General features: G+C 43.2%; 3 protein-coding genes across 3 annotated transcripts; 2 read left to right on the top strand and 1 right to left on the bottom strand.

Annotated features, from left to right (window-relative positions):
* Positions 1–4,318: 4,318 nt before the first annotated feature.
* Positions 4,319–11,217, top strand: unc45a (unc-45 myosin chaperone A). The gene is made up of 19 exons (XM_070831185.1): positions 4,319–4,468; positions 4,564–4,756; positions 5,175–5,350; positions 5,455–5,544; positions 5,639–5,806; positions 6,087–6,255; positions 6,395–6,565; positions 6,798–6,969; positions 7,102–7,402; positions 7,505–7,599; positions 7,755–7,896; positions 8,127–8,267; positions 8,695–8,822; positions 8,901–8,967; positions 9,069–9,182; positions 9,274–9,389; positions 9,955–10,072; positions 10,158–10,313; positions 10,433–11,217. Exons 1-19 carry the CDS (start codon positions 4,445–4,447, stop codon positions 10,712–10,714), a joined length of 2,823 nt encoding a protein of 940 aa, XP_070687286.1. The 5' UTR covers positions 4,319–4,444; the 3' UTR covers positions 10,715–11,217.
* A 109-nt stretch (positions 11,218–11,326) lies between these two features.
* Positions 11,327–13,634, top strand: LOC139200995 (RCC1 domain-containing protein 1-like). Its single transcript, XM_070830193.1, has 8 exons — positions 11,327–11,569; positions 11,681–11,896; positions 11,980–12,145; positions 12,243–12,364; positions 12,442–12,546; positions 12,831–13,001; positions 13,097–13,126; positions 13,291–13,634. Exons 1-8 carry the CDS (start codon positions 11,359–11,361, stop codon positions 13,452–13,454), a joined length of 1,185 nt encoding a protein of 394 aa, XP_070686294.1. The 5' UTR covers positions 11,327–11,358; the 3' UTR covers positions 13,455–13,634.
* On the bottom strand, positions 13,609–15,706 carry LOC139200996 (calcium and integrin-binding protein 1-like). Its single transcript, XM_070830194.1, has 7 exons — positions 15,562–15,706; positions 14,847–14,881; positions 14,659–14,758; positions 14,357–14,510; positions 14,154–14,272; positions 13,947–14,035; positions 13,609–13,847 (listed from the first exon to the last, which is right to left on the bottom strand). The coding sequence occupies exons 1-7, from the start codon at positions 15,610–15,612 to the stop codon at positions 13,826–13,828; spliced, it is 570 nt and encodes a 189-aa protein (XP_070686295.1). The 5' UTR covers positions 15,613–15,706; the 3' UTR covers positions 13,609–13,825.
* Positions 15,707–16,368: the final 662 nt, after the last annotated feature.

Genomic DNA, 16,368 nt, shown 5'->3' with positions numbered 1-16,368 from the left:
GCAGCAATGCAAAAAAAAAAAAAAAAAAAAGTAGGCTGAGAAAAAGACCAACTTGGCTTAGAGCAGCAGCTTTTAAAGAAAGCCTCAACTCTGCCCGAAGCAGCTCCAGGAATTAAAATGAGACAAATGTCATTCTTCTCTCAGCAGCATCGTAACAGAGTATCTACTGTGGCAGCATGGGTAGTGCGTCTGTCCCAGATCCCAAGCGCCAAGTTGAAATCACATCAGAGGGTCTTCTTCAGCTGTTAGGAAAATTTTAGATTAATGGAGCACCCAAAATTATGTATTCAGCCTTCCAGAGAGACTGTCAATGGCAAGAAGCACAAGTGAAACGAACTGTGTGGGATAGTGAGAGATACTTTTTTTGATGTGACAAGTTAAGCCAACAGGGGGGGTGGTGGTGGGGAGGGGGGGGAAGGAAGAGATCAAGCGCTGCACAGTGGCCTGTGTTTCCTCTCAGCACTAATAGGTGTTCCTATTTCCCACTGTGTGCAAATCCAACACGATCATAATCCGCTCACTTCTCAGGCTGGAACTATCTTAGCATTACCACAGAGAGTTGGGATAATAACCTGGCTCTAACATTTGCTTCCACTGACTGAATAATAACCTCCCTGTCAGCAGGAATACATGTATTTCTTGGACCTGGATGATGAATACATCCAACATGAAAGGCTGTGTTGTTGTTACTGCCACGGGGTGCCTGACAGGGATAAAGACCACAGCCCTGCATGTGTGTGACAACATGTAAATGCACCACAGATCCCAAGCTGCTCACATGATGGCATATTAGCACCGAGGGAAGCAGCCCTCTATATCCATAATCCCTAATAATGTAAACTATCAAAGTCCTCTCAGCAGTAACCTTCCGGTTATTGACTCGGGGTGGCAGCTCTGTTAAGGTTTAACTTGGATCACTTTTAGTCAGCTATGTCTGGGCAGCTAGCCAGGCAACACTGCGTTGCTTCAAACTTAAGAGCACTAAAATACCTGCGTTTGGACATTATCCCGTGTAAGCTCGGATACACGGCAGCTAGAGAACGTGTGTAGCTGGATTACCTGTTAGCCACACTGCCGTACAGTCACTACAAATGTAAATAACACCGGCTACTTTAACATGAACGTTAACTAGATACCACGAACGTGCAGCTAAAGCGGCTAGCGCTAGCTACCAGATGTTTCATTATTAAGTTACCACACCAACTTGACCGGCTTGCGACCTAGCTTCAAGAGTCAGACAACATTAAAATGCGGATTATGATTCGCAGATGAAACGGGGTGAACAGCTGTCCGTCTGCGTCCGTGAAAACCCTCAGGTGCTCGGCAGATGTGTGACTAACGTTACAGACGATAGCGAGTATCGGCTTGATAACATTAACGTGACTGATATTTCCTGGCTGACGAGTCACTTTCCATTTAAACCTCGGCTAACATTCACGTACGACCTTGGGACCACGTTTCTTTGAGAGCAAAATGAAAAAATCTGACGTTACCCATCCAAGGAGAGTAATCCGGAAGAGTGTGAAGCCCAGCAGTGTCCGTGCTTTTAGCTCCAGGCTGACAGATTACCTACTGAAGCAGCTAGTTTAGCAGCTAGCGCTTCTGAGCTGCTGCAAAGCCTTATGGGAAGAGAGGAGCTGATTGGCCGGCAGCTCCAGCAGATTGTGAAATAAATGCACCAACCTCTCATTTGAAGACACATGCAGTGGCCAAATGCAGCATAAGGCGAATAATTATTGTTTGAATTTAATGGCTCTATTGGTTGATTTCAATCGGCCAGATTATCCTCCATGTGTTGGAACAGCATAATTACAAAAAACACAGTGGATATAATAAATACAATTGTCAAGTTTTCACTGTCAATTCATTTACAACACTTTGTCACTTACTGAACTTGTGTCTAACATGACCCAGTTGCTTGTAATAGTTACTGCTAATATCATTTATCGTGATATTTAAGACAATATGACAGTTCAGACACATAACAGGCTGTAATGATATCTTTTATACAAGGGGGATGAACCTTCAAAAAGAAATAGCCTTTAGGAAATGTTTACAGTGCGATCTGAAAGACACACTGTAAGACACACTGAATACTTTAATCACTTGATTAGAATATTGCATGTGGGTGGCTGTTGTTTGCAGTGAGGAATAATCAGTCTATGAGCGAGAACAATCACAAAGCCCATTACTATGTGGGCTGTACCTGAGATAGTGGGTCATAGCTGCATCTGGTTCAATCATCTGCTCGAATACACCAGACAGAATCCAAAATACAGAAGTTAAAAAATTGGGACACGACAAAACACATGCCCTAGTAAGGCAAAACGGGCTAATATGACTTTTAAAGTAAAGTACTTTCTTAATAATGCTTTTGTGTTTGGAGGGTGCGCTGGACTGAAGAATCCAGAAAATAATAGACCACTTGTCATCTCTTGTGCTCTCATTGGGCTGATGCAGTGGCAGCTTTTGAGTGAAAGAATATACTGTAATTTAGGGCCAATTGTAGATAGCAATACTGAAGATGTCCAGCAGTCAAAGAACAGTAGAATAATAACCTGTTTGAACCGTAATGGAGGTTATTTATATCTCTCTCTTAGCCTCAGGCACCACTTACTCCTCCATTCTGAGTGTTTGGTATAAAAGCTTTACAAATTGGGAGCAGAGGGTGATTCTTGAGGTTAATTTAAAGGTATAACTCCTTGCAGCTTTTATAATGCAGACAGAAGGGCTCAAAAAGAGCTGCCTACTGTCACTATATCACCAAGGCCAAAGACCGGCTTGACTGCTCAACAGACGTGAGCACAAACGCCACCTGAGAAGCCCAGCGTGGGAAATGAGTATAATGATGCCCCGCAGGTGCGCCACATTGTTGTGTTCTTTTAATCGACCATTCAAGAACTCTTTATATGTTTATGGAAACAGGAGCTTAGCTGACACTTCAATAATTAATTAGCAGATTGTGTGGGACGTGACAGGAACAGATGGCATTGTTTTGCTTTTGAACAAGTCATAAGAGACTGGTTACTTTTGATGGGATCTACAAAACCATTCAGAATGCTGTGTATGACTGAGGTGTATGAGCGTTATTTCCACACTTCAAAAATAAAACTGTTTGGGACCAGAAAGTACAGACAGCAATGACAGAATCCTGTTCTGAAAGCAAAATCTCTCAAAACACAAAGTTGTGATTAGGGAGAACTGTTTACGCAGCTGGTTTTGAGTTTGACTCCAGACTGGGGCTGCTCTCTTTGGGTCCCAAGTGCTGTCGCTGAGCCCCGTGGATCTCCTGTGGATCTCCTGTGGATCTCCTGTGGATCTGGCATGTACGAGGTCTCACAGCAAAGCTCAGCTCTTAGGAAATATATACCATCCGTTCATGCTGGATATTCTTTTAAAGTCACAAAGCTGCCATGGTAATGTGAGCGCCTTAAAAGGCGTACCTGAGCACAAGGCCCAAAGGGAACCCCTTTGTCTCCATGGCAACAGAGGAAACACAACAATGGTGCTCGGCTGTCCTGGTAAACGAGAGTCCCCAGGGGACTGATGCAGGAAATAACATACCAGGACTCTTCCTTTTGTGGTTTTGACCTGAAAGGGGACACTGTTGTTTGGCCAGAGTCGAGCCTTTCTGTTCGTTAATAGCACAATAGCATAGATATAGATTTTGCTAATCCATCAATAGATGCTAATGGGTTCCTCACTTTCTAATGAGTCATTAAGTCTGCAGCAATAAATTTTAATAAGTCATTAAGAGTGTTTTTAATCCATCAAGTTGTAAATGTTCGATGGGTTGTTAATGAATGGATTTGGCCACAATTAAGTGATCATCAGTCCAACAGATTAAGCGGTGTTTCACAATCTGGCAACCCAAAAGTTGTTCCATATCTGTAAAGCCATAGTAAATGACTTACCAACAATCAATAAAGTTACACAAAGTCACACAGGTTGGCTTATTACAAAGTGGTCCAAAAAACATAAAATACGCTCATTCAATGTCATGCATTGCTGAGGTCTAATCATCTAACACTTGGCATTTAGACCACCTGCAACATTAAAGTACTTTTACAGCTGAATGCATCTAAAACTTTATCTTTTCTGGCCTTTAGAGTTCCTCTTATTTTATCACATGGGCAGCTTGATAAAAGCCCTCTGTGTCTGCGTGGACTGAACAAAGCTGCATGTAACCAAATAAAGCAGAGATGAAGACAGAGATGTTCACGCGCTGACTCCTCTCTTCCTTTTATGGAAATGGCGCGTGAGGGGAGGGGCGGGACTCTCACCTCCACGTCATCAACGTGCCCCGGATACCCGGAAGCGTAGCAAGATGTAACATGTTTGGCTGAAGTTAGCGGTGTTTGCAAACGCAGTAGAGTGAAATTAGAGAATAAAACTACATTTCCACCACACTAAGTAACGCTGCATTGTGCGTAAAAGCTTGAAGATGAGTGGGAGCGAAAAAGAAAAGGTAAGATATCGTCCGGCGACGTCCTAACTTAGCCTTTTTAGCTTAGCAGATTTCATCTAGACTGATTTTTTTCTTACTTTTTCTGTGTAACACAGGACCCTGCAGCCCTGAAGGAGGAGGGGAACACTCTTTTCAAGGCAGGAGACATGAAGGGTGCTGCGTGTTGTTACACCAAGGCTTTAAAGCTGAGTGACAGCGGGGCGGAGAGTGCTGTTCTGTATCGGAACCGCTCCGCCTGCTACCTGAAACTAGAGGAGTTCACCAAGGCAGAGGCTGATGCCTCCAAAGGTGGGACTGACATCACAGTCAGGGTTCAGGGATATTAAAGTATAATTCATAGATCATCGAGGAGAAAGACACTTTGTAATCTTAGTTTGAATACAGTTGCACCTCACCTCATGACACAATGATACTTTTACTACTTTTACTTCTTCTCTTACTTCTATATTTGGTTAGGGTTGCTTCAAGTGACACAATTTTACATTTGAAAAGCTCAATCGCAGCTCTTTTCAATCGCAGCTCTTTTAAAAAAAAAACACACCCATGATGACCCCAGGGTGAAGAGTTTCATTTAGAACCACTTTCAACAGCTTATTATATTCATGGACCAAACCATTTACAGCTGCTCTATATAATTTGCATTCTAGATAGAAGCAAAAGTTATTTACTGTTATTTACAGCTCATATCGTCTGTCACTCTTTTCAGCCCTCGATACTGACCCAGGTGATGTGAAAGCCAGGTTCCGGAGAGCTCAGGCTTTCCAGAAACTTGGTCGGCTTGACCAGGCCTTTCTGGATGTTCAGAGTTGCGCCCAGCTGGAGCCCAAAAACAAAGCCTTCCAGGATCTGCTCAGACAGCTGGGAGCACAGATCCAGCAGAAGGTGATGTTTTTTTAATAGAGTGGATGAAGGGTACTCAAAGTTTTTCTTGTATTTGAAGTAGCACTCTGAAGAGACCGTTTTTCTCTTTTCTCTTAACTGCGTAGTCGGTGCAGCTAAACTCCACAGATGCTCGTGTGCAGCAAATGTTCTCCCTCCTCTTAGACGCATCTGCTCAAGACGCGGATCGACAAAAGGTAAGGTGCAGTATTTTTCACTCTTTTTATTCATTGGGTCTTGATTTTTTTTTTGCGAGATTGCAACATAATGTGGTCCATTATTAAATTTCAGGCTGCTCAGAATCTAGTGGTATTATCCCGAGAAGACGCAGGAGCTGAGCAGATCTTCCGTAACGATGGAGTGAAGTTGATTCAAAAACTTCTTCATTCAAAGCAGGAGGATGTTGTCCTCTCTGCCCTGAGAACCCTGGTTGGTTTGTGCACGGGGCATCAGTCCAGAGTAAGTGTGACAGGTCCCTCTAAAGCTATTCATTGCATCATCTTAAAAAGTCCTATTTTAAAAGGCAGGTAAACTTATATTTTCTTTCTTGGAAAACATAGATAAAACAGGAAGTGTATCCATAGTAATGGCTATCTTATTTGTATCGGCATTTCTGTTCCCATTCATTGTTAAATCTTCTGTAGCCAGTTTTTCTGCAGATTGTGAAGAATAGCTGCATCCTTGTCTGTCAGAAAACAGCACTCACTCATGTTCGTAACATTTATCAATTGCTCTCCAGACCATGGCTATAGTGAATGAGTTGGGAATGGAGCAGCTGTGTGCAGTAATGGGATCAGGAGCCTCGACTGTGTCTCTGGCTGCCTGCCATTTGCTGCAGGTGATGTTTGAGGCTCTGACGGAGGGCATGAAAAGAGAGATCAGAGGGAAAGATGAAGCCATTCTTCCTGGTGAGTGTGCACTCATTGTTTTTGTATTCGGAGTTGGCTACACATGAATGTGGCCAAAAACAACACTTTTTTTTTTTGTGTGCATCAGCTGGTCTGTCCCTTTCTTTCAACAGTAATTGACTGTATGAATTTCACACAGAACCCTCTAAGGAGCTACGCTCAATGTTACGCCACCTCTTGGAAATGATGCCAGCATCTAATGTGTCGGGGCCGGGAAGAGACAGCGCCATCAACCTCCTGGTCAAACAAGTTCCCCGCAAGTCTTTGAAAAGCCCAGATAACTCCCTCACACTGTGGGTGATAGACCAGGGTATGAAACACATCGTCACATTCTTATGCTATGATGGATACAAAACAAACATCTCCATTTTTCAGTGTGGTTGCACTATCATGATATGGAGGAAGCACAGTGTAGTCTATGTCTAATGTCTAAAGAAATGTGCCCGTGGCTTTAGCGTTTCTAAGCCCATTTCAGACACACTGTCACCAGTTTTATCTGCCATCACCATAGTCAGAATAATGACCTCCTTGTCCTCCTGCAGGACTGAAGAAAGTCCTGGAGGTAGCTGGGACAGTCCCTGAGCTCTCACAAGGACCACCTCTTACAGACAACACCCATATGAGCTGCTCTGTCTTGCTTAGCAAACTCTACAGTGACCTAAAGAGTGACGCGGAGAGGGAAAACTTCAACAAACTATGTGAAGAATATGTACAGTGAGTTGACCACAGACATTTGTGTCCAAAGTGCCTCTTACTTGAGCTGCTTAATAGTGAAATAATTTAAGAATAAGCAAATTAAAATGGCATGCTTTTGTAACATTTCTTATCTGATGTTTTTCTTGACAGGCAACACTTTAGCCAAACTGGACTAGACACCAAGCTGAGAGCCATCCAGACAGTATCGGTGCTCCTCCAAGGACCGAGCGACGTGGGTAACAGAACTCTAGAGATGTCAGGAATGGTGGATGCAGTGATCTCTCTGTGTGCCTCCGAAGATGTAACTCACCAGCAGGTAGCCGTGGAGGCTCTTATCCACGCTGCAGGCAAGGCCAAGAGAGCCTCCTTCATCACAGCCAACGGCGTGGCACTTCTGAAGGACCTCTACAAGAAGAGCGAGAATGACAGGATACGTGTGAGAGCCCTGGTGGTAAGTGCCGCTGTGTGAGTATATTTATTTCAGACAGTTGGAGGAAAGAACATCTCTAAATAAAAAATGAGTGAACTGTGGTTTTTAATGGTCATTACACAGGGTTTGTGCAAGCTTGGATCAGCAGGAGGGACAGACTTCAGTATGAAGCAGTTTGCAGAGGGATCCACGCTAAAGCTCGCCAAGCAGTGCAGGAAGTATGTTTGCCTGTGTGGAATCTTGAACCTGGGCATAGATAAAGAGAAATGTGTCATGCTTTATCTGCATTGTTGCTTAACTTGATTAAAAACCAACAGAAGAGCGATTTCTTGGATTTTAAATAAAAAGCAAGCTGTGTCTCTTTCTCTGTTAGGTGGCTGTGTAATGAGTCTCTGCCCCCCACCTCCCGTCGGTGGTCTGTGGAAGGCCTCGCCTACCTCACTTTTGATGCTGATGTAAAGGAGGACTTGGTGGAAGACAAGAACGCTCTCCTTGCCATGTTTGAACTAGCAAAGGTTTGACAGATTTTTGTGATTATAGGCTTTAATACTTGTGATACATGGACAATACAGGGCAATTACAAAGTCGGGTTTCTCTCAGTAGAGCATCCTAGTGGTTATTGAGATATTTATTTTTCTACAGTGTTCGAAAGCGGCACCATGAGAATACACACAAACATTTGTGTAGTGTTGACTGGGATAGCTTTAACAGCCTTGCTTCTTTTTTTTTTTTGTCTGTGCTGCAGTCTGAGGATAAGACTGTACTGTTTGCTCTGGGCTCCACATTAGTGAACTGCACCAACAGCTATGAAGTGGAGAAGCCAGACCCTCAGATGGTGGAGCTGGCTAAGTATGCAAAGCAGCACGTGCCCGAGGAGCACCCCAAGGTACCATTTAAATGTTCCTTTTTCATACAGAACTAACATTACACAATATTGCTTTTAAGAGAGGAGGGGCTCAGGTGTGAATTTGTGTGGCAGGATCATTGATATCATTGAGTGTGGGTTCACAGACTCCTGCTCAAGGGTGGGCCCACACATTCATGTGCACATATCATTGCTCAATGCCGCTATCAGCCATGCAAGGTTCATGGCTGAATTTAAACAGCAGATGGCGTGTTGAGCCATTTTCAACTCCTGAAATGATGTGTCATATCACTTACTTGACAGCACGAACAGCACACTAAAGTGTGCAGCACCTCTGTAATAATGCACAGTATGTGACTACTCTAATATCCCTTTTCAGTACTTTTTTTGTCTTTAAAGTTGATGGCTGGCTGATTTACGTGAACCTGTTTGTCTTTTCATATGTCAGGATGCACCTTCCTACGTGGAGAAAAGACTGGTGAGGCTGCTGGAGGCTGGTGTGGTGTCTGCGTTGGTGTGCACGGTCAAACAGGAGAGTCCTGCCCTCACTGAGGCTTGTAGGGAGTGTATCGCCAAGTAGGAAAATGGCATTAAGGCTTTTTTCACTCCCTCTTCTCTCTGTAGATTTTCTATTGACGCCATTTATCACGGCAGGGTCTTCTTGGCTTTGGTGGAACGACAGGAAGACAGAGGCACAGTGGTGGCACAGGGTGGAGGAAAGGTAGAACCCCACGATAAACCTGCTCAGTTTAGCCTGCACACTGATGTCTACATCTTGCTTTAGGAGGTTTACATGATTTATATTGACTGTTTCCCTCACAGGCTTTGATCCCACTGGCATCTGAGAACACAGCTGTGGGTAAAATCAAAGCAGCTCAAGCCCTGGCAAAAATAACAATCACATCTAACCCAGAGATTGCCTTCCCAGGAGAACGGGTGAGAAGTGCATGCTGTAAAAGACCTCTATTGTCAAAAGAAGATCAATAGACATTTTCCTTCTTAACCCTGTTTCACTTGTTGTTGTCAGATCTACGAGACAGTGCGTCCTCTTGTCAGTCTCCTGAGTCTTGAATGCACCCTGCTGCAGAACTTCGAGGCACTCATGGCCCTCACCAACCTGGCCGGCATCGGTGAAAGACTCAGGTTAGCCACTAGGGGGAAGTCTCTCCTAAGAATCTAGTATGTACAAAACAACTGTAAACTGTAGTGGGACAGTATGCACAAGTATTTGAACTTCTTTGCAGAAACCCTTGTTACGTTTGTTTGTTTTACATTTTTTACACTTAGTAAATCTGATTTACTCAAAGAAAAGAACATAATTTCCCCAAATGTAGTTAAATATTTGTCTTTCATTTTTTACGGCCAAACATGCAGGATCCTAGTTTTCATCCTAAAAATGGTGAAAAGCATGCAAAAAGATGCAAATATTTCAAGTCTCTGCTGACCATTTAAAATGACATTTTTCAAAGCTGTGTTAATAGTTTGACTGTGTTAATGGTGTTTTTTACATAGCTGAGACCACATCCTTTACATGTATAGACATACCCCCCTTTAAGATGTACAATTACGCCTGCTTGGTGCTGTCTGCATTATTTATTTATTTTTTTAATTCTTAGATTTTACCAGGTCAAAGCTTCACACTTGGATGACTTGACTCAGTTTTCTGTCGGTGTTAAGAGTATCTGCTTGTATTGATGCTGTTTCACAGACAAAAGATCATGAAAGAGAAAGCTGTTCCAAAAATTGAAGGCTACATGTTTGAGGAGCACGACCTGGTCCGAGCTTCTGCCACAGAGTGCATGTGTAATTTGGTTTTAAGTACTGAGGTAAGGCACACAGTCATAGATGATTTATGGCACAAATACGTAGAAAAGCTGAAGTTAAAGCAGCCGGTGTTCGGGGTGCCCTCAGGTGCAGGAGCTGTACCTGGCCACAGGGAACGATCGCCTCAAGCTGCTCATTCTCTACTGCGGAGAGGAGGATGAGAGGCTGCGGAAAGCTGCTGCAGGAACTTTGGCCATGCTGACGGCTGCGCAGCCCGAACTCTGCGCCCGCATCCCTGGAACAGTAAGCAGAGCACTGCAGCACATCACTGCTCCCACACATCCATCAGCTCTGTCAGTACAGTCCCATACTACAGTGATTCTATTTTCCATGTTGGCTCATTTTTTTCCCTCTCTTGTCAGACGACCCACTGGCTTGAGATTTTACAGGCACTATTGCTGTGTGAAATATCCGACCTGCGCCATCGTGGAGTGGTCATAGTTCTGAATATGATGGAGGCGGAGAAGAGTCTGGCTGAGACGCTCATGGAGAGCGAAGTTCTGGAGATTCTGTCCGTCTTGGCTAAGGGAGGCACAACACAAGCTGTTTCGAAGATCGCTCAGAACTGCCTGGACAAGGCCGTAGAGTACAAGATCATCATGAACCGGGAAGGGAAGGAAGAGCGCAAAGGAAGTGAACCCTGAAAACACAGCTGCAGCGTGTGAGGGCGCGTAATGTTTAAGTGCTTAAAGTATTATGTGGGACCAGTGATTTTGAGTTATTTGACACACGCAGGAAGTCGGTTTTGGTCTGGATGGGTACAAGTGGATCCTGAAATGCTCAAATTTCTTAACCCAAAATTGTGGAAAGCAATAAAAGGGATTTCTACAGAAGGGTATTAAATGAAAATAAGATGATTGATTGCTGTTTTCACATTGCTTTTCCACTGATTGTATTTATCTCAATTATACTGTATGTTCCAGTTGGAGGTTGATTTATATATTCCTCACTTATGGTTGCCATTACTTGATATTTAGAAATGTTTTATTTGTGTCGTCATTATTCCCCCACATTTCATTGTCTTTATTTTCTATTTCAGACACTACTATATCATTATTGTTCTTATTGTCACTCCACTGCAGCTCCAGTGTTTTAATTGTATGGTTGCTTGTTTTCTAATTTTGACTGAACACTTGGCCAGAAAAAAATAAAACAGCTGTACCTGGATTATGTGGTCACCATCCATCTATCTATCGTTGTTCTGCAGCCATACTGGGGCGCATGCGCAGTAGGTGCCGTTGTTCAAACTTTGCGGATAACTGCGCTGCTCGGCTCGGCTGCGTTTCCAATGCGGTGGTTCGGGTTCGGCTTCAACGCATTTGGACAAATATTTGTCCATGAAACATTGACTAAAGGAGACCGTAGCGAGCCTGTCGAGGAAGTGAAAGTGAGTAGTCCGACAGAGATAAGCAGTCGCGTGGACAGAGGTGACGGCTGCTCGCAGACTGATGCTCAAATTCGAGCAAGTTGGAGTCGTAGAGCATCTTTACATGTAGATGGTGAGTCTGTGAGGGATAAGGGAACTACCGAAGCTTAGGCTGGGCACTCCTATTACTTGTAATATTAAATGAAAGCGTCAGTGGTGTCACATTTGTCTCTGTGTCTGTCAGGAGACAGCCGTGTGTGCCTGGCAGGTTTCGAGGCGGCAATCCTCAATGATTCCTGTGGTATGCCTATGAAAGAGAGCCGGGGCTGCAGAGATGTCTTCCTCAGTGAATCGTACTTGACCCTCGCTTTCGCGGACAGAATTGAGATCTGGGATCTGCAGAAGAAAGAGAGGACCCCATCATGGAGCGTGGAAATAAAAACTCACTCAGAGGGATCTGGTAATCCCAACCTCCTTTGACAGCTACTAGACGTATGTTGTTGTGATAACTGGCTGAAGAATTAACTTATTGCTGCTTTCCAGGACCCCCTCTGAATCTCCCGTTGGTCCCTGGAGGTTACATAGCCACACAGCCGCCCCTCCGGCGCTCCTTATCACCGCACCTGAGGGCCAAGAGTCTGGCCCTGAGTGCAGGCCATGCCATCCTCCTCAGTGCCTCTGGAGCTGTGTACACCTGGGGGCTGGGCAGGTACACACACACACACACACACACACATCTTCATTGGGAATCAGAGTAATGACACCCTCGTGAATATTTTTTGTATGTGCATGGGTTTACTTGACAGCCATGGACAGCTGGGGCACGGAGGCCTCACCTCTGAGGAGGAGCCCCGGGCAGTGGAGGCACTCTGGGGGATGCCCATGAGCTGTGTGGCTGCAGGAGGCTGGCACTCTGTCTGCGTCAGTGGTGAGTCCCACGTAAGATGTGGTCGTGCCTTCAACTCGAGGGGAAAAACTGACCTTAAATGAGCTTTTTTTCGTCAGACGGGGGAGACCTTTATGTGTGGGGCTGGAATGAAAGTGGCCAGCTTGGACTTCCATCGCGAGGTCTGAGGAACGCATCGCAGCAGCAGAAAAGCCAACAAGCAGGTAAAACCCTGTTTCCCTGTCAAATGAGATATGCGAGAAATACAGTAAAGGGACATTTCACCCCAAATCAAGTTTTTCAAACATATTTTTAGCACTATAAACTAAATGCTTTCAATCTCAATCTTTGCACAAACTTTTTAAACGTTTAGGTAGCACTTCAGGTATGGAAAATGCTTTATAATGTTTAAGGATGAAACACCCCTTGACTGTAGTATAATTTCACACATGCTACTTGATTTAAGTTATAGTAAGTAGTAAAAATTAGGATTAACTGTACTGAACAGGAGCACCGTGCCAAGATGCCAGCACACCTCCCACTGAAGATCCGCAAGAGGGAGAGAAACATGAAGAAGTATTCATAACGATCCAGGCATTCCCGGCCCTGATGGATATCACTCCAGCATGTGAAGTCAGGACAGTCAGCTGTGGCAGCCACCACACAGCCGCAGTGACAAGTAAGAATCCTCACTTGGCAACAGGTGTATATTGATGTGCATTTTTGGGGCAAGTCAGAGTTATTTTTCTTTATCTCGTATTTTTCTCATTTCAGCCACAGGTGACCTCTACACCTGGGGCTGGGGTAAGTTTGAATTTGACACCTTAACAGATTTTTTTTGCATCTGCTGTCAGTGTGTTACATTTTTGTAGGATGTTCCCATTACCAGTTAATCAGTAACCTTAAAGTAACAACCTAAGTACATGTTGAGCTTACCCCGTCCATTTTTCCCTCTTTTACCATTTCAGGTGACTACGGCCAACTTGGACACCAGGCATTTATCAGTTCAGACGAGCCCCAGCGTGTGGAGTTCTTCAGGGAGCAGCAGATGTGTGTGGTTGATGTAGTGTGCGGAGCGTGGAACACTTTTGCTGCTGTTGTCAAGGAGGAAATGGCTAAAGAAATACTATAAAATCCCTTTTGATATACATGGACACTGGACTTTGGACAACATACAAGGAAGTGTAAATTAAAACAACAAATGGAATATGCTAAATCAAATGTATTTAATTTTGAAATAGATATATAGGTATATGTCAATAGAAGTTCTCATTTGCATAAAAAAGCAAATTTTGTAAATTAGTAGTTTTTTTGGGGGAAAAATTTATTTTCTTTATAGTAATTAAAAAACAGGTTTTATATTTAATAAACAATACATAAAACTGTTAAGGCAGTAAAATCCACAGGCAAATATAATTTAAGGCAAATATCTAAAATTGTTCTTTTTGAAAATTAAACACCACCATATGAGTGTGATGCATTTCCACAGCCCCCCAGAGGTCTTCACAGCACAATCTTGAAAGAACTGTGGAGAAATCCATATATAATAGAAGCAGTTAGAGTGAACCAAGTTGTGTTGAGTGAAGTACATATCAGTGATAACAGTAATTAGACTTCTAGTCACCTGACAAAATCCGGTGACCTTGAAATTACATGCTGAAACTCTGAGAGATTCACGGTCCCATCCTTGTCGATGTCCGACTCTTCAAGAATCTAAAGAAACGTGCAACGTAAACAACCGGTCAGCTCACTTACGCATCAGTGTACCAACCTTTAACCATCTATTGTGCCTTCCTACAACTTCAAAAAGCAGAAGCCTGAGTGAACCCACATTGCTGATGAGCTGTCTCATTTCTTCAGGCGTTAGTCTGGTGTCGTCTGTCTCGCCGGTCAGGCAGTTAACCAGTTTCTCCAGATCACTACGGTCGAGAGTTCCATCATCGTCAAAGTCTGAAAATATCAATATACTTAACACACACATCGATAGCCCTGCATGTACAATTAAATATCACCCATTTTTTGTCAAATATTTACCAAATATACGGAATGCATAGTGGGATTTGATTTCCAGAGTAGCAGAGTCACTGAAGGCACTCAAGAGGTCCAGAAAGTCCTCAAATGAGAGGCTTCCATCTTTATCTTCAGATGTTGAGAACACAAGGCAGATTCTTTTCCTGAAAGGGTTGGACTGTGGCGGGAGCAAGTACAAGGGTCAATGCAGATTATCAGCAGTTGAAGCATTTCCTCCACAGCATACAAATCTCAGGACAGTGCTAGTGGCACAATGAGAACAAACGCAGAGCAGCTCACAGTTTGACTGTCGTATATGTTTTCACCTTGAGCTCTGGCAGTGTGAGAATCCTGTCTGTTGGTACTCTGGGATTTGGGAGGTCTTTCTCTTCTTTCGTGAGCAGTTCAGTGAATCTCTTGTGAGCGCTAAACAAACAAAAGACTGATTAAAATGCTTTTACTAAGAATAAAAAACTAGTAACATTTGTGATGTGGCATTCAGCTGATCACTTACAGAAGAATTTCTTGTTTAGTCAAGAAGGTCAGCTCCTATAAGTAAAAGTGAGCATTATAAGAATTCAGATTAACAGATTAACCTGAAACATTCTTTTTTTTTACCACACTAATACTTTTATAAGTCGACCTTCAATGAATCCATCCACTGTTTAACTAGTCCTATTAGCAACATTAGCTCTCCGAGTAATTCAATTCAATTCAATTTATTTTGTATAGCCCAATATCACAATAGAGTTGTGAAATAAACAAGAAGTGTAAGCGAACAAACAATCTAATAAAGAGTCCAGCAGTCGATGAGGCCAATGGATCAGTCCGAGGCATCACCTGCCCTTTATGACCCTCCTTCTTCGGGAAGGAAAAACTTAAAAAACCCAGTGGGAAAAGAGAAACCTCCTGGAGCACCACAGTGAAGGAGAGATCCAGCTCCCAAGGACGGACAGGCTGTAGCCTTGGACAACGCACATCCATTAGCAAGCGTAATGGTTAGTTTAATGGTTTAGGAAATACTTCAGACCGCTGGTAAATCATGCTGTACTTTTGATGACAAGGTTTTAATAGTTTCCTTTTGCCGTACAACGCTAGGCTAAGATAGCTAATACGTTAGCCTCGGTTATTATGGGGCGTAAGAACTGCTCTCAACTTTAGCCACAAACGTTTTATCCACAGCGATATAACTAATACTTGCTTTTGGAGACTTTCCTGTGAACACTTACTTGGTACTCTGACAGAAGATCCTTCCCAAGTTGACTTGCCGTCGTGCCCATCTTGAAACTTTCTACTCGAGTATGTACTTTTGTTGTTCTGTACACAGTTACACACCGAACTATTTGACAACTTGTTGGTCTCGCATCGCTAACTTCCGGTTTCTGACTGGTTTCCTGTATTTAGCTACGTAACGGTTTCCATAGTGACGCACTTGCAAACAACTGCCATGTTGACAAAATGGCAACAGGTGACAGGGTCTAGTTTCTTTAGCTGCTTTTTAAAAAGTGTTAAAGGGGATTTCTTTGTTTGCTTGTTTGTTTACTTACTTACTTACTTACTTACTTGTTTGTTTGTTTGGCCTTTAGCCCCAAGAGCAACAGTTGAGAGCTGACAGTGAACAAGCGAAGAGAAGTATTGACCAAAAGTGTCACTTTCCCCATTCTTTAACTACTTTAGCATAACATAAAATATAAAAAGGACCCAGCAAAAGAAAAAACAAATTGCATTCAGAAATTGAACTAAAAGTATGATTTATAATTGCAAGTGAAATGTAAAAAAAAGCTAAATTCAGGTATCAGAGGTAAGCCTACCCTCTTTGTAGTGTAAATTATTGCAGAAAGCCAATGTAGTGTGTCACAACTATCTGTAATGATACAGTAATGTTTTCACTTACTATTGGACTGTCGATGCTTGGAGCTGACTGTCAATCAAGCGAGAACACCCCGAGTAGACTCTTTTTTTTAAATGTTTAATCATGTCAGTAATGTTTCCATATCTTTCTGTTCTTTTTTTGTTGTATGTTTGTTGTATTTAGA

This window comes from Pempheris klunzingeri, chromosome 5 (genome assembly GCF_042242105.1).
Source record: "Pempheris klunzingeri isolate RE-2024b chromosome 5, fPemKlu1.hap1, whole genome shotgun sequence".
In the NCBI taxonomy this organism is placed as follows: Eukaryota; Metazoa; Chordata; class Actinopteri; order Acropomatiformes; family Pempheridae; genus Pempheris; species Pempheris klunzingeri.
This window is presented reverse-complemented; position numbering and strand designations above follow the sequence as displayed.